The 26,428-nt window shown below is 33.7% G+C and overlaps 1 protein-coding gene across 3 annotated transcripts in view; it reads right to left on the bottom strand.

The window, feature by feature from the left end:
* Nucleotides 1–26,428, bottom strand: part of LOC132755826 (uncharacterized) — a 98,209-nt gene that overhangs the window by 734 nt on the left and 71,047 nt on the right. The window contains exons 10-19 of one of the 3 annotated variants that reach the window (XM_060746748.1): nucleotides 23,662–23,859; nucleotides 22,070–22,292; nucleotides 19,445–19,552; nucleotides 15,197–15,292; nucleotides 10,832–11,031; nucleotides 9,636–9,720; nucleotides 7,430–7,483; nucleotides 4,824–4,908; nucleotides 2,157–2,358; nucleotides 333–456 (exon numbers count right to left, since the gene is read on the bottom strand). In XM_060746748.1, coding sequence (XP_060602731.1) covers nucleotides 333–456; nucleotides 2,157–2,358; nucleotides 4,824–4,908; nucleotides 7,430–7,483; nucleotides 9,636–9,720; nucleotides 10,832–11,031; nucleotides 15,197–15,292; nucleotides 19,445–19,552; nucleotides 22,070–22,292; nucleotides 23,662–23,859 — 1,375 coding nt within the window. The remainder of the gene's footprint in view (nucleotides 1–332; nucleotides 457–2,156; nucleotides 2,359–4,823; nucleotides 4,909–7,429; nucleotides 7,484–9,635; nucleotides 9,721–10,831; nucleotides 11,032–15,196; nucleotides 15,293–19,444; nucleotides 19,553–22,069; nucleotides 22,293–23,661; nucleotides 23,860–26,428) is intronic. The other 2 variants (XM_060746749.1, XM_060746750.1) reach the window with 2 other exon arrangements.

The following is a 26,428-nucleotide window of genomic DNA, read 5'->3' as shown; positions in this document are numbered from 1 at the left end:
TTAAATATAGAAGCTTTCTGAAAAATTGATTTACATCTATATGCACCGTTGTCTTCTAATATATACATGTATTGCGTAATTACTGGAAAATCAGCGCTAATAAATTAATATAAGGACGAAACCTATAACTTGCTAAATATTACAAAACTGGAAATTTGTTAAACTGAATGCAAGTTTTTTTAATGGACTTATCAGGTTTTTACAGGGAGAAGATATACCACTCAGACGAAACAAAGCAAACATCATAACATTATCATTTATAAAGAATCATATAGTTAAAGATTAGCGGCATATTTTTTTCTCGCGGATACGTGAAACATTATAAGACGCACCTATGACGTCACTGTTGTCTGGGCCAATCACGTGCACTTCAGTGTCGTTCCCGTTAACTTGAAGCATAAGGTCAAGGAACTTGTCTTCTGCACTAGCTGACCTTTTACGCCTTGTAGCACAGGACTGTTTAATGAAAGTTTAAAAGAAGATTAAAAGAAATGAAGTGAATTGTCGTTTTATTGTGTCCGATGACATGTATATAAAATACAGAAAATAAAATTTCCTTTTAAAAGGAAAGGCTTGCTCAGTTGCGCCATCATCCCTTCTCTTTAAAATTGTTTTTTTTTTGTTTCAATTTATTATCACAATTTTTTTGAATTACGGTATTTGTATATCATAAAGGGTTCATTTAGTTGTTTTTTTTCTGGAAAAAAACATTCACTTTTAAAGGGATAGGTAGGGTAAGCCCAAGACTGGACGAGCACCTATGCCCATTTGTTTGAGCACCAGTGTTATGCGTGCAAATTTGGACCAAATAGGGACCAGAAGTCCAATGGTTATAACTGAACGGGAACATGCTGACGATAACAGTAGCAACCTTTTTTGTAAATACGAATATTTTTTTGTCAAAAACGATTCGAAATCTATTCTCTATTGTATAAAACTAATACATGTAATAAAGAAAATAATCAATCGTAAAAATACTAACATTGGCTCTCACGTCGAGATCAATTTATCATACTGAAGGGAAACAAATGTGCACATTTTATTTCCACTTTTTTCGCAGAGAGAGTCATTCGTTTTGGCAGTAGCTAATTTCATTTATATAGCAGCTTTAGAGACAAGTAAATGCACTAATTAAAAAGACTTTGTTACGTGGTACCAATTAATAAGCATGTATCAACTATGTTACACCTACAATATCTATGATCGACAACACAGGAGATCAGCACGTGGTAAGGTTAATGATATGCATGTGCTATTTTTAGATTACCTTAAACCCTGTCAGTAGATTTAAATATAACTTGATCATGCACTAATATTCTGTGTGATTCGGTTACGATCTTTTGGTAAGCAGGACCGCCCTTTGGAGACGGAATACTACTACAGTAACCATTCTCTATTGTATAAAACTAATAAAGACAAAAACCAATTATAAAAGAAATTAACTTTTGCGTCTTGAAAAAGAATTGAAACGGAATCAAGTAAAAATAGAAATCCTATTTATATAAACAAACTGGGATTACCGAAGTAACTAAAATAGCTTAGATTTCCGTAAAAATTTTCTTAAATTTTCCATTAATCCGAAGAGTGACGGAAAGGGCCGAAAAGTTGCGATTGGCACGATTACAGCTGGTTTCCCGTTCAATCATGCACTAACAAATGTAAGCAGGAAACCACCTAACCGGAACAACTTTTCCAAAACAAATGGTTTGCAGCCGTAGCTGCAAGCCAATAAATAAATAAAATAAAAACAAACGTGATAATTACATGCTTCTTTGATAGGAATCGATTACATTCTGAACACTTACAAATGTATTTGATACAAGGACTAGGCAATAAAATCGGAAGAGAAATAAAAGTTAACTGTCAATAAGGGTTTTTAACGAATTCAATGTGTACCCTGTCTTGCGAACCTATACAATTCAATGTGTACGCGTGTAAATTCCGATCACCGAACCTATCTAAGGAGCCTATGTATCTAAAACTTGAACCTTTCTTGCTTTAAACAGAAAGTATAATTTTTAATACACTGTGCGTAAACTCAGTAAAATATAAATATAGATCTAGTTATTAATTTTACATTTAAAGCGGCGAAGATGTTTTAACATTAGTCGGACATTAGGAAATATGTATATTTCAAAAAACAAAGCAATACTTACTTTTTCACACAGTGCTAAATTCCCCACGCAGAAATCATACTCTATCCTGAAGTAGACCTTATCTTTATTCAAATATTTGAATGCATTGAAAGGATCGGTGTCGATGACCCAGTAGTCACTGAACTCTGACGCAAGATTAGTGTTCCTTTTAAACGGCGAAATCGCACCCATAAGTTTTGTGTCTGGAGTGATAATGTTACAACTGGAAAATAGAAACAATTAAAAATAATTAATTTACGGAAAGTTTTTATTTGCCCTATTTTCTTTAATTAACAGAAAGTTGGTGATTTAACAATTTAAGACAGGATACATCAATATATCAAAATGTCAAATTACAATAATCTTTAACTTTAGATTCGAATATAAGCGAATATATCCGACTATTCCTGGCGTATGATACTATTCTCAATGTCGGTCGGATTTCAGTAATGTTTGAAGAGAGTTTTCTCCCATTGGTTGCATACGCCATTTGCAATCGTTGAAGAGAAATGTCTGCATCATTTTCGATTTGTTAAGATGATAAAAACTAGCATATAAGGATGAGTTTTAAATACTTAGCATTTCGAGTGTGATTTCTGCGGACAAGTTTAAAGTGTCAGCAGTGCGGTGCGATTTTTCTAAATAGTCACTTTATTGATATTCCTTTCTTTCTAATATTCACGGACCTTGGTACGAGATTGAGGTTGCGTACGTGTGTTTATGTTTCATAACCTTTGAATGGATATAACCCCCGACGGCGAAGGGCCCATTGCGATTCTTGGTGATTCCTCAAGAATCAGCCATTGGTGATGTGTGCAACATTGAATAGGCGCAACTAATCCGTTCATTAGCCAGACCGGATCCAATATACAGACATTTAGATAGGTAAGTCACTCACTTTAGCTTGAAAGGTTCTACACATTCTACCTTTCTTTTAAAACATTTAATTCATGATTGTTTTTCCCAGGTCCTTTTTGGTAGAAAAAGTGTTTAAGTTCAATTATAATCATAATACGTATTTAAATTTATTGCTAAATAATGCTAAGTTTAATAACAAATATGTGTCTCTACCTCATACATGTATTTCACAAAAAATATTCGACAAAATCAAACAATAAACTTCTTTGATAATTTTGGCAAACATGGAAAACAGCCTTTTATTTGAATAGGAATTTTGAATAAGAAAAATGGTCTATCAAATGTTTAAAATGGGCGGAGTATGATAACATCTTTATAAATATTTCATCAAGTTTGAGTAGAAACAATCGCTTTGCTTTTTTAAGGATTATTACCTGAATGTTATTTTATTTTATTTCTGAACAATGATCAATACGAACACATATATCATAAGGATGATATTATAGATTATCTTCGGTTTCTTTTGTTCTTTAAAGACGACAACCTATGCTCTTGAAAGCTTTAGTTCAGAAAGGGTGCATAACTCTTTGACTGTACGATATATATTGTGTTAAAATATTGCATATGTGTGTACTTTAAGGCATATAACTGACCTACGTTTACAATTTTGCAGTCCCTGATAGGTTAATGTCACTGAATTTTAACCTTTTTGTGTCTGAAGTCATAATATTTGAATCGAGAAATTTACCTTGAAGAAAACACAACAATAAAGTGTAGGCGCTCACGTTGTTAACCGCCTATTATGTAGAAAACATGGTTAATTATACGCACTTCGTTGTATAAACGGTATCATTTACGAACTGTTTATGCCAACTAGAATTTGACAAAAATAATTCCATTATTATAAGATATTTTTTGTATACATATATGTATATTTTAAAATTAAAGATTTCGATAAAGCAGAAAAAGCAAGAAAAAGTTAATAAGAAGGCTATGTAGGGCGGAGCACCGTAGTCGAAGTATTTTGGTACAATGTATATTGAATAAATGGCGGCGTCACCGAGTGGTTAACGCGTTGGACTAGTAATCAAAGAATTGCTGACCGCTTGGGTTCAAACCCTGTCAGGAGCAAGCCGTTGTTTCCTTTAGCAAGAATCTTTACATTCATTGCTTAGTACTGGTTGGTTCCAGGAACGGATTCGAGAGTGTTTCAATAAGCTCGAAGCTTTCAACACAATAGAACTAAAAAAAATTGTATAAATTAAACTAATAAGAAGACCGATTTCATAGATCTCACAAGTGCACCGAGCAAATATATTCTTAATGTTTGTATCAACTAATTGTAAAGTTTTCTAACATGATAACATGATAACGTGCTAAACAGGTGTTTTATAGTGAATAACCTTTTCTTACCGGTCATTACCCTATCTTCATTATAAATTTATACAAAAAAAAAATCCCTTTATTTCGTTTAAATTAAATTCAATCCATTTTTGTACAGTAACCGTATATATACATTTTATAAAACGTGTCGATTCTGCAGTAATATAAACGACAATAATTGTCCAATTAAAAAAGACGTTACAAACGTGCAATATTGAAATCATCAAAAAATATTTTTAAAAATGTTGTAAGTAGTTCGTGAAAATGATAACATTTCAAAGAAAACACAAACAAAAAATGGAAATTTCTTAAAATGACAGGCGTATATTTCAGTAAAAATCAGAGGCAACGAAAGACGTATTTGACTCACTCAGTCAGAGTATTCAAAGGTTAGGTACCTATTTGTAATTTAGTTTTACCATTCTAAAATATTTAGTTGTCTCTTACCCAGAAGAATGAACTGTAGTGGAGCACGTGAAACCAGCATTGTCGGCGATTAAAAGAGTTTTCACATAGATACCACGGGATCCAGCTGAAATTTACAATAACACAAACTTCGTTATATCTATAACTGCTATGTGTGTAATGCTCAAATCATGCCTTACGAAAACTTTTAACTGTATTTCTATAAGTCTTTTTTTCATTTTTGTGTTCTTTTATAGAATTCAAAAAGTTACTCATTGATCATTTACCTGTACGATATTTTCAATGTTGCTATTTGGCAATAAGTAGAATAATTCATGGTGAATTAAGCATTTTGTGATTCAAAATATTTTGTTTACATTTTGTTACTTTTACGACAAAATGTTTCACATTTATTGCTACTTTCTTCAGATAAAAAGCATTAATATTTTCTAAACCATTATGTAAACATTATAATATTCATGTTTGCCATTTCTAAAGCAATAAAATAATATTTTCTTCTGAGGCATAATGTACCCTAAATCTAAGTGAACCTTTGACAAAACGAGTCCATACAAAGGTGGTTTGCTACAGACATTTATTAAAAGTAAAATAAATGTAGTTCCATTTAGAAACGGAAAAATTATGTTCATTTTTTTCTACTACCAAAACGGAGAAACTTTTTGCTATATTTAACAAACTGGAAACATATGTTGTTCCATTAAAAAAAACGGAAAATTTATGTTGTTCCATTAAACAAACGCACACACTTATGTTGTTCCATAAGCAAACGAACAAACTTATGTTGTTCCATTAAACAAACGGAAAGCTAATAGATGTAGTTCAAATCAACAATCAAGCAACGGAAAACTTTCAAATTTTAAATTCATTTATCAAACGGACAATTTATATCGTCTCATTTAAAGGCACTTTATGCCTGCCTCAGAAACGGTTAAATAATTTACTTCTTTAGAAAGGGCAACGACGAGTATTATGCCATTTATATAATTATAAGGAGCATTTTAGATGCTTCTTTTCATAGGAAATTAGCCCTATGAAATTATTTATGATTAAAGAAGCAAAATGTAAACAGAGTAGTATTTTGACTTCCATACAAAATACTCGATCACTATAACTGTACTAATTGCCAAAAAGCAACAGAAGGAATTGTTTGTTTAGGTAATTGGCAAATGAGTATCTTTTATAGAACTATTAAACAACACCAAAAATTGAAAAGGACAAACTTTGAGAAGTAAAAATAAAAGCATTTCTGAAGTATAATGAGCCTTTAATAAACTGAATAAACCTATGATATGTCATTTACCAACAGGAAGTTGCTGTCCCATTTGACAACCGGGAAACATGTTTAAATGATCATGGTTTCAACTAATCATCCGAATGTTGGCTTCCATATATATGTTCAAAATCAGCTAAATGTCTATTATCTAAGAAATCCATACACTATCTTTAATGATTTTTAAATACTTTTGTACGTTATTTCTTGAGGAAAATGATATACTGTTCTAGCAATTTTGTGTTGCAAAATAGTAGAAGCATTTCATGTAGATTTGGTTTCTTGTGTAACTGGTAGCATTTCATGTCAATGTGGTTTGTTGTGTCACTGTTGTAGTGTACGACGACTTCAATTCGTTTTGCTCTGTATCTGTGGTAGGATTTCATGTTAATTTATATTTTTTTAAACAGGAGTTTTATTTTGTGTTAATTTGATCTATTTTGTAACAGCGATAGCATAACATGTAAAATTGCTTTGTTGTGTAAAATTGGCAGCATATCTCATTGATTTTGTTTAGTTAATCTTTTTGCAATGGTAGCAAATAGTATGACCTTTGTTTGTCGTTAAACAGTGGTAATATATCAGAGTTTGGTTTGTTGTGTTATGGTGGTACTATATTGTATGTGTTTGGTTGGTAATGGTTTTTGATTGTCAGGTCTTTCCCTTTTGTCTGATTTATCGTGTTGTATTCTCCCCTCTAGAAAATCACATTTTGTTTTGAAAATTAATAAACATAATCACTGCGTTATGTAACAATGGTGCATATCAAGAAGATAAAAATTTGGATCGTCTTGTAGTGGACCATGCATAATGTCACATGAATTTGGTTTGTTGTGTACCATTGGTAAATCTTAGTATATTATGCATCGAGATACAAAAGTTAATTGGATGTTGTGTGTGGTAAGGAGCAGATGTTTCCTGCCACATAAACAGTTTTTTTTAATTGTTCATTATGAATAATTATCAAAATATATACTAAATATCAAAGTCTACTTAAGGAGCAGAAAATAGCAAGATTTATGATTGATACTTTCATTATTTTGATATTAAAATATTTGTTTTCACGCAAACAAGATTTTTATGGCATGTAAACAACCAGATTTACCATGATCAAGTTATTATTATTCCTAGCATCTGATATCAGTTTCGGCATTATGTAAAATTTAAGAATGACCGATCGTCAAGATATATTACCCAAAATGCGTTGAAATCAGAGTAGCACCAGACAAAAATATAAGAAACACGCACACCCGCACGCACGCACACAAACAAATGATAACCAATGAATAAGAAATGGGAAGATACTATCAATAAAACAAAACTAATTATATATTCCTTAGGAAAAAAAATTGCTTACCTGTGAGAGGATTTAAAGCCACATCTTCATCGATTCTGCTATCGCCATCATCATCTGCAAGCAAATCAATTTCAATTAAAACTCGGAAATATAATGGCTTCTATAAGCTTCTGCTTTCGGCCAAAAACTATAATTATTGGTATGTTGTTATTTACACATGTACAAATATTCTAAATTAAATATGTTTAAACCAAAACTCGGAAATGAGCAAAGTCTTAACCCACAAGCTGAGCTTCTTGTCAAATAACAATAGCTTGTTTTATTTGAGAAAAATGAAATAAAATAAAACAAAATTCATATACAAAATTTTAGCACCCGGCAATAGATTTTATCCGGAATTCGGCAAATTTGGGTCTTTTCCGAGCTAATTCATAGGTACAAACAAACTTTTGCCGTTATGGCTTCATAGCGCACATCTGTCACAATAGATTAGTCAATGTTCGAAGCTGTAACTGTAAAAGTGTGTTTGTACCTACGGAAAAAAAACCCCCAATTTTCAATAGACTTAGTCCGGATTAAAGAATACTTTGGGTTTACCTCAGCTGCTCCTATATTAAAACTAGAACTGCCACTATCATGGCGTGAATACCTCCGCATACCACTTTATCAGAATCAACAGTGGCCATTTAGAGCTCAAGGACAACCTCCCTGCCAAATCTGAGGTTACTAAGCCAGTGCATCGCTAAGTTATGTATTCTACATGCTTTAAATGTGAAAATGTCAAAATCAATACAATGCGGACAGGACATTCTTTAGCAATTAAGAAGAAAAGCTTTTTTTGTCAAGGTCCCTGTGACCTTGACTTTTGACCCAGTGACCTCAAAATCAATAGGGGTCACCTTATAGTCATGATCAACATCCATGCCAAATATGAAGACTGTGGGTCAAAGGGTCTTAAGTTAATGGGTGGACAAACTTTTTGAAGTCAAAATCCCTATGACTTTGACCTTTGATCCAGTGACCTCAAAATCAAAAGGGGTCATCTACTAATCACGATCAACATCCATGCCAAATATGAAGACTGTGGGTCAAAGGAATCTAAAGTTATTGGGCAGACAAACTTTTTGAAGTCAAAGTCCCTGTGACCTTGACCTTTGACCTGGTGACCTCAAAATCAATAGGGGTCATCTACTAATCATGACTAACCTCCATGCCAAATATGAAGACTGTGGGTCAAAGGAATCTTAAGTTATAGGGCGGACAAGCTTTTTGAAGTCAAGGCCCCTGTGACCTTGACCTTTGACCTGATGACCTTAAAGTCAATAGGGGTCATCTACTAATCATGACTAACCTCCATGCCAAATATGAAGACTGTGGGTCAAAGGAATCTTAAGTTATTGAGCGGACAAGCTTTTTGAAATCAAGGCCCCTGTGACCTTGACCTGGTGACCTCAAAGTCAATAGGGGTCATCTACTTATCATGACTAGCCTCCATGCAAAATATGAAGACTGTGGGTCAAAGGAATCTTGAGTTATTTGGCAGACAAGCTTTTTGAAGTCAAGGCTCCTGTGACCTTGACCTTTGACCTGGTGACCTCAAAGTCAATAGGGGTCATCTACAAATCATGACTTGCCTCCATGCCAAATATGAAGACTGTGGGTCAAAGGAATCTTAAGTTATTGGGCGGACAAGCTTTTTGAAGTCAAGGCCCCTGTGACCTTGACCTTTGACCTAGTGACCTCAAAATCAATAGGGGTCATCTACTTATCATGACTTACCTCCATGCCAAATATGACGACTGTAGGTCAAAGGAATCTTACGTTATTGGGCGGACAAGCTTTTTGAAGTCAAGGCCCCTGTGACCTTGACCTTTGACCTAGTGACCTCAAAATCAATAGGGGTCATCTACTAATCATGACTAACCTCCATGCCAAATATGAAGACTAAGGGTCAAAGGAATCTTAAGTTATTGGGCGGACAAGAAAAAACCGACGGACGGCCGGCCGGACAAACAAGCTGATTCCAGTAAACTTTGTTGTGCGGGGGTATAAAAACAACTTTTTTACAGTAACAGCACTGAAAAATAAGCGCCACAGGTTGACAAATCTATTGTGACAGGTAGTGTGCCAGGAAGCTTTAACAGTTTGTTTGCACCGGAGGGATTAGCATGGAAAACCCCACATTGGCCGAGTAACGGATACAATATATTTCAGAGTTGACCTATTTTCTCAGCATTCAACTGAGAAATAATTGTCATATAATTACCGACATTATTCAGCATCTCTTCGTCGACTTTACCGTCACAGTCGTTATCTAGGTTATCTCCAGGAACCGAAGTTGATGGAACACACTGTAAAATTTAAAGATTCGATAGTCATATACACTGTTATATTTAAAGATTCCATAGACAGTCAAGGTATCATTATGTGACCACTTCTTACATGATGTAAAACCTACTTTGTCAGACAAGGTATCAAAATATAACTACTACTTTCATGGTGTAAAACCTACACATCTATAGTTATATTTAAGTATATTAGGTCTTCAAGTATACACAATTTTTGCCTTACGAATAGAGGTATAATTCTGTAACTGACCAAGATGAAATGATGTTTTTGTGTGTTTATTTTGTTGAGATTTTTGCTATTTTTTTCTTCTTTTTTACACATAATTGGTCTCGCCTCTGAGGTTTAGCCACCCTCCTGGCTTTCCTAGATAATTAACCATTAGTTAATTGTCAATTTCTCTGCAAGTGGCCGAGTGCTAATACCAGGTGATTTTCGAACCAGCGGTGAGGGGAAAATAATAATTGGGAAATTTCGCTTCGCCCGAAAATCTAGTGAGAAACCTATGTATTGCAAAATTGATGATCTCGGTTGACCTAAGTTGGTACATAAGAGGAAGTAGAGAGTTTCTTTATAAACATCAATGTTCCTTTTCACTATTGACTGACATTTATATGATTTGTTGAGTTACATTCTTAGATATACATTGAAGAATTTCAATGGAGAACAAACAAAGATAAAATGATTTGATCTAAATAAATATAATTTAAGTTTTTTGAAGGCGTTACTATAGGTAAACGTTGTTGAATACAGTTTATGGAAATTACCGGTAGACAGTATTTAGACTTCGCATGTGAAACAGAGTGACAATTAAAAAAAGTGTTGGAGCACCTAAATTAATACTATATTCAGAAATTTAACGGAAAGGCTCTTAAATGATTAAGTTTTAAAATCTCGTCTTTTCAGATGCTCACTTTAGGACATCATATTCATCTCTTTAAGCCATTTTTCTTTTCGAAAATGAATAGAAGTTGAAAGAATCGGCGGAAAAAGCGAAATTTGTCTACTTTGTGATAATTATTCCAGCAAACGTTCAGGTATATCTTCTAAACTATAGTAAGATAAATCCTTTAAGAATCGGTAGGTCAAAGACTTTATGAGTTTTAAACTACTTACCGGATTAGTGGTCGGATACCGGACTCCGAAAGGTAAAAACGCAGTTAAAGAATTGTCAGTGCCTCTTTTCAACATGAATAACATAAAAGGTTTTGACCTGTCTCCAGATTCAAAGTGGACGTTTAACTTGCCGTCAAACGTATTTTTGTCAAAGTTCAATTCTTTTACTTCGTAATACGCCGGCCGCCCAGGTGCTGCAGCTGTCAGAAACAATAAAAATGCTTAAGTTCTGAATGAATTGTCATGCAAAGTAGAAATAATATCAGCACGGTCGTTTTAAATATCATTCGCCTCTATAATATAAAACGTTCCAAAATCCAGTATCAAACAAAAGTAATTATTCTACTGTGTTTGTTAACATATTTTTCAGGAACTTTTATACCAGCAGCCCTGGGCAATACCTTGTGATCATTCGATCACTCCGTTTTACTTCTATCATCATTTTAATTGTGCAAACCGGCCCAAACAATAAATCGGACAAAAATAGCAATTCAATTCATAGCATATTTTTTGTTTTTGTTTATTTATTTATTTATTTTTTTTTTAGATTTTCCTCCAATTTGCATTGCTTTTTCTGTCTTATTGTGTATAATTTCATCACGTATAGATTTCATTCTATGTTTTGTGGCAATTTTTTCCTCATCATTTCAATAAATTTGACAATATTTATATATTAATGTAAGATAATATAAATTATAAAATTATAATAAATAAGAAAGTAAGCATAAGCAAATATATCCTATTATGTCAGGCTCATGTTGCAGTGGTTGCCCCGGACCAGATAAAACAAAAAACGCTTGTTATATTTATATGCTAAAAACTTTAAAAAATATATCAAAATTTCATTTATGTCGCAAACACAATTGAAACAAAAATTAGTGTTGAACCAGATAAAATAATATCACATACACATGAAGATATAATCTTGAGCAGGATGGACAAATGAAAGTGTTATATTTGCCCTACTTCTTTAAGTTAGTCTTGTTAAAGATCGTTCAGCACGACATTATTGATATGCTTGTGGTTATTTAGTTCTTTCTATTCGGCTATTTTCTTGTTGGATGGTTCCAGTATTCCTCACTTAAAAACTGTTGAATCACCCTTAGGATATATAACCTGCTTTTAAATTTGTCTTTTGACGTCTTATTTGTGATCATCCGGCTTCATAGCCTCTGATCCCCTTTCAAAATTCCATTTCATTTAGTCCGCTCATTGTTTTCTTGTTTGGAGCACACGTATTTTTTTACATGGAGACCTTACGCCGCTTTTCATGGAATGGCACGCCCTATCACATTAAAGCTTCCATAATAACCGCCATGTAAACACATCTGCGTAACTATGTTTTTAAATCAAGAATTGTACCAGTTCATGATGAATGTTGGATTCTGGTTAAGCTGGTGCTAGCGGCGTGGACGGTAGTTTTTACTTGAGAGTACCGTCCATGAACAGGCTCAATTAAACCGAGCCTGCAACATTTTCAATTTTGCCGTGTTGGGCTTTCTTTAGGGATTCTTATTTTCTCTATTTGCTGTACATGTAAAACACTAAAACAAACAGCAGTTCACATTATATATATCTTACCTCTCCAGGTAAGAATAAAGATTAAAAGGTTTGTAGAGATTAAAATATATCCCGTGATCATAATTAAGACAGAACAAAAAAAAAGAAATATGATTTTTGAATGTCAATGTAATGAAAATTATAAAAACATTTTTACTTGTAACATGAAATAGTCGCCAGTGCAACAACTGAAATAACTCAGCCAGATTTTGTTAATAAAGTAATATTTGACATTGATATAAAGATATACTTGGCTTATCCTTGAGTTAAATATTTAATCACAGAAATTTATTGAAATCCTGTTATTTTCTTAGAAATGTTTTTATAGTTGTCAGTAACTTTTAAGCTGAGTTAAGAGATTTTAAAGATTGAATGTGAGCCACTGTACTCCTACCTGGTCTTAACCAATTCTGACCTTCAGAAAATATATCTTTTTCAAAACACCATGCGTTTAGTCTTTTATTTTATTAATGAATAATATATCTTATATATAACTGGTGTTACTGCTTTACCCTGATCAGACAAAGGATCTTTTGGGCCACTAGTAGTTGACTTAGGTATTGGTTTAATAAAGGCTTTGTTCCATATCTGTGGCAAAAGATCCTGATCTAAAAACATTTGTTAAATAATTTATGCAAAAAAGAGATTGCATATTCGTATTCAATACTTCACCAGGCAGCTCAACAACACCAACAGCTCTGTTTCGTTTAATGACAAGTATAGCTAATTTTACTTATTGTACTGAATTGTACAAATTACAAAATTCATTTTTCCATTAATCAAAAACGACATCTTTTTCTTGTGATAGTACACCATTATTATTAAAAACTTCCATAGGGATATCACTTATTCTATGATCTCTTATCCCAATTCTACCAATAGACTTCCAAAATCAGGAAAGTTATCTTTAGCAAGTGTTAAAAAATTATTTTGTACTGTTGACCAGTGAGACCTTTTACAACTCTGAACTTTACGTTCAAAATGTCTACGTTTGCTAACAAATTCATGTTTCAATCTAATTATATGACCATTATTACATTCGCGTCAATTTTTTTCAGCACCACACAAGTCATTACATAACTCTTGTAAATCATCATCCCACCAAGGCTTTCGCAATCTTCTGCGCTTATTACTAAATCCATATTTATAGAACATTTGCATGAAAGCTTATCCTGCATTTTAGTTTTAACCAATGAAAGAAAATTATTTGTTGAGTTAATAATTTTATTAGAAACTGTTTTATTTACGAGAGTTTGGTAAGGCCCATCTAGGCCATATTTGTATTTAGTTTATTATATTTGCAAGAGGAGTTTCTTTATCGAAAGTTATGTTGAAAAATCTAACGTATCATGAACAGTTTGTAAATTGAAACTCTGGTTCTTGTACCCGCAATGGCAGATAGATCCTTTTTGCAACAGAAAAAAATGAAAGTTACAGTCTAATCCGTTTCCTTCGGGTCAGTTAACCAAAAAGAACTTCTTTTGCGAGTTCACTATCTGCAATATTCGAACATTTAGTTTTTAATGAAGATTTTAAAGTCTGCCAAAATTGACACACGTACTGACATTCATTGAACAGGTGTGAAAGTATTTGGTTATTAACTGTACAAAATGTGCACGTAATGTCATGTTTATTCTAATCTAAGTTAATATGATTGTTCTTGATAGAATCAATTTCACACGATTCCTGTAGTAATAGTTCATATTTTCATTTATCTTGAAATTTGGGAATTTTTTAAAAGTGATCGAAGAAAATAAATGTCGTTATTAGGCAAGGAAATTTAACACATTATGATGATGCAGACTAACTAAGAACTCAAAAGTTCATTCATGTCTTTCACAATGGCATAATTGAATGAACATGGCCCTTCTGAATGTTGCTTATATATTTCTGATCAAATTCTAACCGGTAGGGAGACTTTAGTATTGCTTGAAATACTTGTTATACTGATAGTTGCATTGGTATCCCGTCCATGCCTCATCTTTTTGCCATCTTCTCTATTTATCCGGTGACCTGCTTTGCTCTCTGATGGTGGTCCCGTTGTATTGGATTTAGTTTTGTCTCTCTTCATTGAAAGCGCATTTACTTGTTGATATGTTCTTATATTCAGAATAAATTGTTTTTTGATGACAGCCGAACAGACAGCCATCAAAATCTGGACAAAGGGGAGTTAACTCAGAAGCTTTGAAAACCACAAAAAAAGATATGAAAATTGCAGACTCAGTTTGAATCTTTCCATGAAAGATAATGTAAATGTGCAACGTAATAGTATTTAACGTCCCTTGGCACCAACTTAAGCGGCATTCAAAATCAAACACAAAATGTGATTGACATAATGATCCGGAAGGAGCAGAAGAATACAACAACACTTAACTGAAGTACCTTGTAACTTTATACAGCTGCCACACGGCATGTGACACCTGTTGTAAAGTAAAAAATCTGAGAAGGGGAGATAACCCTGAAGCAATGAAAACATCAAAAATTTCAGACTCACCGTATGACATGTAAACTAAAGATAAAGGCCTAAGGCACGAACATTGCTTCAAATCGGACAGCAAATTGATTTTAACCTAACCACATTTTCACTAAGTTCTATAAAAAGAAAGTTTCATTAGTATATGAATAATACATATTAGAATTGACATATACATGTATATACATGTAACAGCCTTCCGTCAAACAAGCTTAATATTCTCAAAACCGACACAAAATTGCAATAAAGAAAAGAACGGTAAGGAAGCGATACGATAGACTTGCAACTTTGCAACAATGTATGCATATGAGATAAAATACAAAAAAACTTACTTGAAAGCAGCTTTGGAACATCAGTTGCATCACCAAATGACTGCATTAATGACCGACCATTCATGGTTATACTACTGTATTCACCCTTTTGAGTAACTGAAACATAAAAAACACATTACAATTTATAATTGATTCCATTCTACATTTTTACATCTTTTCCTTTTGGGATGTAGCAAAACAAAAGTGTTCAAACATGACATTGTAGCATACCCATTTCAGATAACACAAGGTAGAATAACTTTAAAAAAATAAGCAATCACAGTCATTGAAGAGTTACTTCCCTTACCGGATGTAACGTAAATTGGGGATGGAACAATGCAGGCCGCATAGAATGTTAGCTTATTGAAAAGTTAAATGCGTAAATACTGATCGTTCAATTATGATTATAACATGTAAAAATTTCCGCATGCATACATAAATTCAATATCAAGACAATTGAAAAAAATACAAAAACAAAGATTGAGATTAATTCTCGCTACGGAGTGTAAATTTCAGCGAAATTTCAAAGTGAAGGTATTTATTAGATCTAGATTTTCTCAAATGACAGGATGAAAAGCTAGTAACTTAATCAAATTTTAACATTTTATAAACACCCATACACACTGAAATTGCCTATTATAAATTTAAATGGCCATTTTCTAGTTTTCTGTGTTATTTTCTGTCATTTAGAAAATTCCGGCGTACTTGTCAAACATGAAAATAAGATTGGCAATGTATTTTAATGATTGTTTTTCAAGCTTTAATAGAACAATAACAGAATACATTCTGTCAATACTAACTGATTCTTTTTCATTATGCCGTATAAAAATATTTCAAAGAACCAGAGAAGGATATAATTTTATAAATATTGCGGAAAGAACGAAAACCATGTGGCATTGACTTTAATAATTTTAGATTCGCATCAGACGATAATAAGATAATTTTGATATTAAAAATCTATTCTAATGGTTATAAAAAATTAAGACCTTTTCCCAGTAACTTATTTCATAGATAAATAGATGTCTATATATAAGCGCCACTGGGCCGTAACATATTAATTTACAGGGTATATATGTTGTATATACAAGCGTCACTTGGCTGTGATATCATTAATCACCAGGGTGCAGTTTTTAGAGTTATAACATTACATCAGATTACGGCACTTTTGTTAGTGGTCAAAATATTTATGGTCCGAATTTTGTTATGGATCATCATAGGGACCTAATTGATCATGCCTTACTGATTTGACACTCGGTCAAGAGTCCTACCAACTGGCACATCAAAAATACGCAAAATTATAATTCAGTTAATAAAGAATTTCTGTGAACGTGTTTCAAAACTTGTTTTTTGTGATTTTTTTTAAATATTTGATAAGCAAAGTATGAATTAAAAAGTATCAAGTTGAAACTATTACTTTACCCGCTTAAATATATGTGTGATGTACGATTTTTGAGAGTTCATTTTTTTGCCGACACAAATAGTATACAGTCATGTACATTCAAAAGAATAAATAAACCAGTATCTTGCAATTAATTATTACGCAGCCGTTTTTCGAAACTACAGAATCCTTACATTTTTGAAACTCAAAAAATCTTTTGGGTATTGTATATTAGCAGATACACTATCTATATCTCTGGTTTTAGCAAGTTAGTACGATTTAACTGCTTGGTAAAATGTTCATTATTAAGAATCTAACGAACCTTATTATAGTAAACATTTTTATTCATTTCACCATCCTTTTTACGTAATATCTTATTCAATTACACAAAATTTTAGCAATTTCAATCAGCCAATCTTACAAAAGAAAGAATTAATATCTTTTTATCCCTCAATTATTATACTTAATCGTATCGGCATTGTCCACCGTAACCACTAATGACGTCATCCAAGGGCGACAACTTGAATACGGTATTAAATGAAAGGGTCTATATCATTTAATATATAGAATGGGTATTGGTGTAGAAGCGGTCAAATGTAGTGACAGAACTTTGATTTTTCAAGTTTTAAAGCGATGAGATATGGACAATATACATATCTAATGATTATTCAGGATACATTGAGGTTGGATAAGGATATATTGCAGGAACTGTCAAGGTAAAACGACGGTCGGATATCACGGATATACTATACTTACTAGTATACAAGATAAACAAGAACTGTCGGACGACAGCGACGCTCGACTATTCGGAAAAGTTGTCACAAGGGTGTTTCACTGAGTATGATTATGCTTACCTATATGAATACATAAATAAGTCCGAAAAGGTACGAAAGCTTGTAACTTAGATGTTGTATCGAGTAAACTACTGCTTGATCATTATGAATGCATAAAAATTGTCACAAAAAAGGCACAAATCCTTCAGTAACTATGGAGAAACCAGCATACAAGCAAAACTAAACCAAGAATGTTTAGGTCGAAAAGGTGGCATAAATATGCAAAAAAAGCAAATCATAGTTATGGGACTTGTGCTAATCATGTAAGATAATCACAGAGAACAAGATAATCACAGAGAATAAGTGTGTGAAGTTTCAATCCATTCACTTCAGTAGTTTTGGAGATACCAGCTTACACGTATAGACTTAACCAAGAATTTCTAAGTCGAAAAAGGGGCATAATTATGCAAACAAGCAAATCAGAGTTATGGGACTCGTGCCAATCATGTAAGATAATCAAAGATAATATGTGTGTGAAGTTTCAATCCATTCCCTTCTGTAGCTATGGAGACGCAAAAACTTATCCAAAAATTTCTTAGTCGAAAAAGGGGCATAAATATGTAAAAAAGCAAATCAGGATTATGGGACTTGTGCCAATCATCATAGATAATCACAGAAAACAAGTTTGTGAAGTTTCAATTCATTCCCTTCAGTAGTTATGGAGATACTAGCTTACACGCAAAAAACTTAACCAAGAAAAGTCGAAAAAGGGGCATTATTATGCAAAAAAGGAAATGCAGTACGAATGCTCTTAAGATACAAGATAATATTTGTGAAGTTTCAATCTTCTTCTGTGCTATGAGACGCAAAAACTATCCAAATTCTTAGTCGAAAGGGCTAATTGTAAAAGCAAATCCCGGGAAAACGCCACCCTTATGAAAACCGCGAAATATTTTTTCAGCGAGATTATTAGGAATATAGTACACGAATTGTGATATTTGTTTGAGATATTTTTAAATTCAGTTATGTAAATCAAAATGATTTTATTATTCCAACTGCACAGTTTATTTTTAGCTATTCAACTTCACTCCTACTAAACGGTGGCTGGTACACATTTTGGTGATCCGTTTCAGAGCCTTCGACCACAACAAATCTAAATTAAGTACTTATTAAGGCTTATTGTAAAAGTTGAAATAACAATTCAACTAAATATTTTATTGAGCATATGAACTTATTTTTAATACTCTTTACCAACATGTTTAACATGTAATTATATAAGGCGGTGAAATTTATTACAATGAGAAAAGCATGATTATGTTATTATGTTATTATCTTATAAATAACGAACAATATATCGATAACAGCATCATCACTGAAGTCTACTTAGAACGTACAAATGTTTAAAAGAATATTCATCATATCAAAACATATGATTCAAAGTTACAAAAAAAAGTTAAAATATATAAACACGTGTACACGATATAGACAAAGTTAAAACATTCTAGTGTTCCGTGGTATACTTGCTATTCACACCACATACCTACTTTTAACAATCGAATGAACATTCAATGGATTGGTGTCTGTCATCGATTTGTTTTTTTGCAGAGAGTGACCTGTGATTGGGCAAAGATGGTTACGTTTAGGTAGATTTCGCAAAGAAGGAACTGATGTGGATATACCGTGATATATGATCAATTTTAGTTTCAAAGAGCAACGAAAATAAAATTTTAATCATGATCCGGATTTTCTTCACGGTAAATACTTGGCCAGGAGATGTCGTGATGTTCGAGAGAGGGGAGTATCTCTTCTTTTTTGATGGTGATACGAAACAGATCACGGTAATTTTTGTAGAAACAAATAATTATAATGCGTCACCTTAGTGCAATATCTGATTAACTGCTATCAAATTTAGAAGGACTTATCCCGTTATTGCACTAAGACGACGATATAGCAGATCTACGCCTTATGTTCTAGTCTGCGTAGAATTAGAGTAAAGTTAGTACGATACTCTCTATGTCTGACCATAATCTGGCTTGATCGCGGGACTTTTTTCGATTTCATTTATTTTTGTTGTGGTGTGTGGAGACCACACTAATACCTAAAAAGATTGATATTTACCTATGTTAGCGATATAATTTACGCCATCTTCTAATGGTAAAAAGTACGATGTTGCCCATTGTTCAACAGATGGATATTGTAGAAGGGCTGGAGTACCAGAACTACCGTCTGAAATGAAATTGACAAAAACAAAATAATCCAGCTATAAATAAAAATAATTATAGGGACTTCACATACGGTTTTTTGACATAACGGGACTAGAAATATTTCTATTTACTATTACAAACTTTCTACTATCACTACCAAATTTCTACTACTACTGCTACTGCTACTACTACCAAATGTCTTCATTTACTACCCACTTACCACAACCACTACCACTACTACCACCTCTACCACCACTACTACTACCACTACTACTACTACCACCACCACTACTACTGCTACTACTAGTACTACCACTAGTACTACCACTAACACCACGATTACCACCACCACCACAACTACTTCTGCTACCACTACCACTACTACTACTATTACTGCTACTAATACTACCACTACTACTACTACCACTACTACTACTAGTGCTACTACTAGTGCTACCACTACCACCACCACCAATACTACTACTTCTACTACCACTACTACTACTACTATTACTATTACTTCCACTACTACTATTACAACTGCTACCGCTACTGCTTCCACTACCACTACTACTACCACTGCTTCTACCACTGGTACAACCACTGCTACTACCACTGCTACTACCACTGCTACTACCACTGCCACTACCACTGCCACTACCACTGCCACTACCACTGCTACTACCACTGCCACTACCACTGCCACTGCCACTACCACTGCTACTACCACTGCTACTACCACTGCTACTACCACTGCTACTACCACTGCTACTACTACTACTACTACTACTGCTACTACTACTGCTACTACTACTACTGCTGCTACTACTACTGCTGCTACTACTACTGCTACTTCTACTACTATTTCTACTACTACTACTACCACCACTACTATTACTACCACTACTACTACTAAAACTGCTACTACTTCTTGTACTACCACTACAACACTTCTACTACCACTAACACTACCATCACTTCTATTACTACTACTACCACTACGACTACTACAACAACTTCTACTACTTCTACAACTTATTATATTATTTTTATTATTATTATTATTATTGTTATTATTATTATTATTATTATTATTATCATTATTATCCGATTTTCTAAAAATACTACTACCCACTTTCTTACAAATACTACTACCCACTTTCTAAAACTACTACCCATTTTCTACTACTACTTCCCACGATCTATTACTACAACCCACTTTTTACTACTGCAACTATACGCACTTTCTACTACTACTATCCACTTTTTACAACTAGTACTTCCCTCTTTCTACTGCTACAACCACCCACTTTCTGCTAATTTATCCACATCTACAAATCATTTTATACTACTACTACTAGTACGACTTCGACTACAACTACTCACTTCATATCACTACTACCACTACAACATCAACAACATCCATCCATCTATCCATTCATCCATTATATTATATACATGTACATTACAATACAATACATGTAAATTTTTAATGTATGGGTTATTTAGAATAATTTACTTGATCATTTATGTGTCTTCCCGTGATCAATTCCTTAAATTATTCATATACCATACTTTTTTTCTTATCTATTGGAGCTATTTTTAGATTATTTCTAATAAACGAAATATCTCTTGTAATTTCACGTGTTTGATAAAAAAACACGATTTCTCTTGTTTGATAATAATCGCAACTTTCCCTGCTTGATAAAAAACGCGACTTACCTTGCTTGATGATAAATGCGACTTTATTTACTTGATTATAAACTCAACTTTCCTTTCTTAATAAACACAATTTCTCTTCTTTTAAAATAAATGCGAGTTTTCTTGCTAAATAACCTTGACTTTACTTGCATGATAATAAACGCAACTTTCCTAGCTTGATACGGAAACGGTAAAAGACTTCAAGTAAGCGAGATCATGATGTGTAAGTCATTTCATTTCGATTTAACAAGAAACAATTTATCTTATTCAGAAAGATTTAAAAAACGTAATACATGTATCTTTCAAAAGAATACTATAACTATAATATGGTGTTTGACCAATAATTAATAATAAGAATGTTTATGATACAATTAAAAACGACTTGAATGTAAGACTTCCGTCTCTAAAAATTGAATGTTACCGATACATACTAAACGATATTTATAATATTTACGTTGGTCATGTGGATTATCAACTATAAAATTGAACACAATTGTGGCAAAATGTCAAGTTATTTTGATTACACATGGATGGGCATAATGTCACTTATCTTGTCACAGACCTGGCCCTCGATTGCTACACTCTTTCGGTCTGCCCACCTGGGTCTGTAAATACTATGCAGACCTATTCCATGTACGATGGCTATTACTTTATTATGCACCAGTTAATGAAAACATTCAAATTACCCTAAATGGTCACGAGAAGTGAGGCCATTATTTTTTTATATTTCGTTTTACTGACCAGCCGCATCCGTTTTGGGGAATATAAAAAAATCTGTTTTAACAAAAGAGCCGGTGTGTAAATGAAGGAGAAAAGCAATAATTACAAGAGAAATTACCTGAAACATGCATGTACACAGAAACCGGGGTTTCGAATGACACTTCAGAACGATCAAAATCTTTATAAAACGTAGCTTGATTTACTGAAGTAGAAGGTGCGCTGCTGTCGGCATAAGTAATCGTGGTATCAATGGGGTCTTCATTCAAGATTATATATCCATATTCAAATAAGCCAGATTGTAATGTAACATATTCGTCACTATAGTACTTGTTTGGAATTACCTGAAATATACAAAAGAAAGTTATAATCCATACATGTGTTGTATATCGACATAATCGCAATTCAATAACGCAAATATGTGTCGATATTGTTTGTATGTTGGTGCGTGTGTGTATATGTGCGTGCGTGCGTGTGTGTATGTATGTTTGTTTGTTTGTTTGTTGCTATAATAACAATACGGCCTACCGCCTTCGAGGTCGATTCCTTTGCATTAAAACTCCAAACCAGAATTAAAAAGCCAGTAAATACCGTTCAGTCCGATATAATTTCTAAACTAAATTATAAAAAGCATATTCACGAAAAGAAATATTTATATCGAAAAAAAATTGACTGTTTTCAATAAAGCGCGGGGAAAGGACACACATAAAAACGATGACATCAGACGTTCAACGGCCACGCGAACGCTGCTCATGAAAACAAAAGTAATTCAAATATGTATTCAAAATCATTTTACAATTTTAGGGAAAAAATGCTATTTGATTCGAGAAATATGTTATTTACTTAGAAAACGCAACCATTTCTTTTTATTTACATTAACGGAATCATGAAAATGAGCGAAATAGTTCGGCGAAGCTTTTTTATCCACACACTGTAGCTTATGAACTGTGGATAATATGTATGTTTTCGAGCCTGCAACATTTTCAATTTTGTTGTTCTGTGTGTTCTTTGGGGATTCCTTATTTCTCTCTATTTTATCGCCACATTAACGTTGTTAGTTTCGTGTGGAGGCTGTAAAACGTCGCCCAGTACATTCAATCAGGGATGTTATATTTCCGATCCTTAAAGATTGTTAAGCACGACATTATTGTTGTGCTTGTGGTATCTTAGTTCTTTCTATTCGGCTATGGATGTACCAAAATTCCAAATTTTACCAGTTCATGCTAAATGTTGAATACATATTATTCTGATGTTAGAGGGGCATAGACGGTAACTTGCACTTTCCATTACCGTCCATGAACAGGCTCTATCAAACAGAGTCTTGTGTTTTCTTTGGGAATTCCTTAATAATGTTTTTGTCATACAACTAAAGCATATATAGAGGATATTGACAGAATGTAAGTTAAATACTGAATTTATTGCACGAATTTGATAAATTTATATTATGCGAGCCTCTGGCAAGCATAACATTATTTAATTTATCAAATTCAATAAATTCAGTGATGAACCTTCAAGAAATCATATTTATCACATATCAAAAAAATAAAGTATAGTTAACTATAACGTTGACATTTCGCGCGTCTAAATGCTATCTTTGCATAACATAACGCAAATGACGTCACGACAAAATAATTATATGCATGGCTGCGCAGATACTTTTTTCGGAGTTACATAAGCGGCACGGGTATGTGATAAAATTAAAAGCAATATCACCTGCGCCGATGAGTCTCCTAGTGCAGACGTACTTGTAGCATGACCTTTGTTGTCCCAGCCAGATACAACAGCTATAATCTCTGTGCTAGTGATTTGCAGCTCATCACACTCAGTGTCACACAAAATATGGAGCAATTCATTTTCGTTCAGAGTAACTGTTGTTTGGGCAGCACCATTTCCAACATTTGTATTGTCAACCTAGATTCAAATATCGAGAAAAGAAAACAATATTTGTAAGATAACATGAAATCAAATGAAACAAAAGAACGAAGGGAAAAAAAGGAAAGATTCTGGTACCGAAGTTAAACAAGCACTCACTTTACAAACATCCTCAATAAATCTTCCACCTATAGTCTTTAGGTACAAAAGTATGATGAATTATCAGGTTTTTGAGCCGTGACACTTTATGTAATTTACTTTCAATGTCAAAAAGGAAGAAGTACTTGTAAATCGCCTTTATATTACGAATTGTAAATATAACAAAACTACCTTTTTTTGAAGGGACAGAAAAAAAAGAAAAATATATCTTTATAAAACCCTCGGTGTATATAGATGATATTTTTAAAACGCCCCCGTTTAACCCCTTTTGAAATGGGCCCGTTTTAAAAGGGGGTGCAGTCCCTTTTAAAATTTTTACTGAATTGTGATTGCGGGGAAAAGGAGTTTGATTGTTAAAAATTATTTATTTTAAAAATTTTTAACCTTTTTATTTCATCAAGTTTCCCTTTAAAAAATATGCGGGGAATCAGAGAAAAGCCCCCTTTTAGTGTAAGGGAAATTCATGTTTCAAGCATAGAGACAGTATAATCACGTTTACATGGGTTTGGCACAGCCCCCAATGTAAAAAATTTGTCTCGTGTTTTTAAAATGTTTTTCAACGGGGCCCTTTTTATAATAGGATACGTAAAAGGGGTGTGAGCTTTCTGTAAGAAAAAAGTGCAAACTGAAAATACTTGTTTTCGATAATTTCTTTTCCAAAATATAATTTTATTGTAATATGCGAAAAAAACACCAGGCTGTCCTTACAGACTTTATCTTTCTTAGTAAGTGTTTAAGTGTCCTGACGCCGGCAGGTAGTTTAACTCGAGCTTAATATTCCGGTCTGTATCGGAAGCCGGTAGTGTATCCAAAAGTCAAAATGCCATTAGATGACGCTTGATTTATGGTAATAGCGGTATTGCAGAGAGTTTTAAACGCTTTTATTTCAATTTTGGTTCAATTTAAATGCTGTATCAAAACATATACTTCTTTTCACTCCGGTTCACGGCAGTAAGTAACATTGCATTTTCCAGAGCACATTTCAGGCAACCGCATAGTTCCTGGGCAGGCTGTTAAGGCAGTTGCCCTTCACATTTTGAAAAGGAACTGAAACCCTTCTGTACATACCAAAGGGGAGAGATTATCTGTTGGCGATGCCCCGGGTAGAAAAGATATTCTTGATCAAATCACAACGAAAGTGGACAATGCGCCGTCGCAAATGTTTCATACCGGGGCGCCCGATTCACATTCCAGAGATTTTCTACCATTGAACTAACCGAAAACGGTTTCAACCCGAACTTTTAAAAATTTGTGGGTGTAAACTTTATCAGTGCCAACCCGGGTCAAAAGTATTTTGACAATCGGTCAAAGATCAAAAAGATAAGCTTTAGATACTTTTGCACCTGAACAACAGAGATGCGCTGCTGCTCAAGCATATTTAACCTACAAATTATGTAATAATACCTTGCAGCCAAAATGAAATAAATGCCCTTGGTTTAAAATAGATTTTAACGTTTTGAAATAACTCACTTGAAAAACCTCCAGGTTTAGTAAAACTAATTGTATTTAATCTCCACTTCTGTCGATGCAGCTGTGGCCACCAATAAGAACCTCTTGATCACCGTTAACGGCGGCTAAATGAAAAATACAAATCCAGTAGGTAAATCAGGCATATTTTATATATTGAATATCAATCTCACGAGACCCAGGGGCAGACAAGAGGTTATTTGGCAAAAAATCGCAAAAAAAAGAACGCGCGCTGGTAAGGAATGCAAAAATCAAGTCGCCGTTCATGTACGAGCAGAAATTAGTTAACGATTGACGATCGGTTATCTCCCTTGTAGAAAGGTTCACCAGTTTGCATTGTGTGGGAAGAAAAGTAAATGGTTAGAAAAATGGTGAAGCCTGACCAGGACTTCAACCCGGGACCCTTGGAACACAGTTCCGCGGCTTTTCCGACTGTGCTATTTGGTCGCTTGCATACCTTTTTCCCTAAATAGTAAACAATTTCAAAACATGTCAAACTCACCCGCTAAATTGAAATTTGCTTTTTAAATTGTTTAGAGTTACAGAGCAATGCTTATTAAACTTTGAGCTATATACAATTACGGCCACAAAGTTTGGGTGCCAAATGTCACAGAGTGAAAAAAAATGTGCAGCCTAACTGGGACATGAACCAGGGACCCTTGGAATACCGTACCGTGGCTCTATCGACAAAAACAAACAAAAAATCCCAGTCGCACTATTTATTTACATATACTTACTTTCTGTTGATGCAAATGGGCGATAAGAATCCCCGAGAATGTCATCAGGAAGGACAGTCAACGCGGAGGTATCTCTATCTTCTCAGCCCCAAGGATTACCCTATTTTACAGTCACGTGATTCAATTTTTAGACCACGATCTTCTTTTGTCCATGATGATTTCGTCGCCCCTGTATTCTGGTACTCACTTGGTATACTCACTTTGACCTATATAAAAGAGTTTGATACTTAAAGCGTGCAATAAAG

This window comes from Ruditapes philippinarum, unplaced genomic scaffold, assembly GCF_026571515.1.
Source record: "Ruditapes philippinarum isolate M1 unplaced genomic scaffold, ASM2657151v2 ctg608_1_1_1_1, whole genome shotgun sequence".
In the NCBI taxonomy this organism is placed as follows: Eukaryota; Metazoa; Mollusca; class Bivalvia; order Venerida; family Veneridae; genus Ruditapes; species Ruditapes philippinarum.
This window is presented reverse-complemented; position numbering and strand designations above follow the sequence as displayed.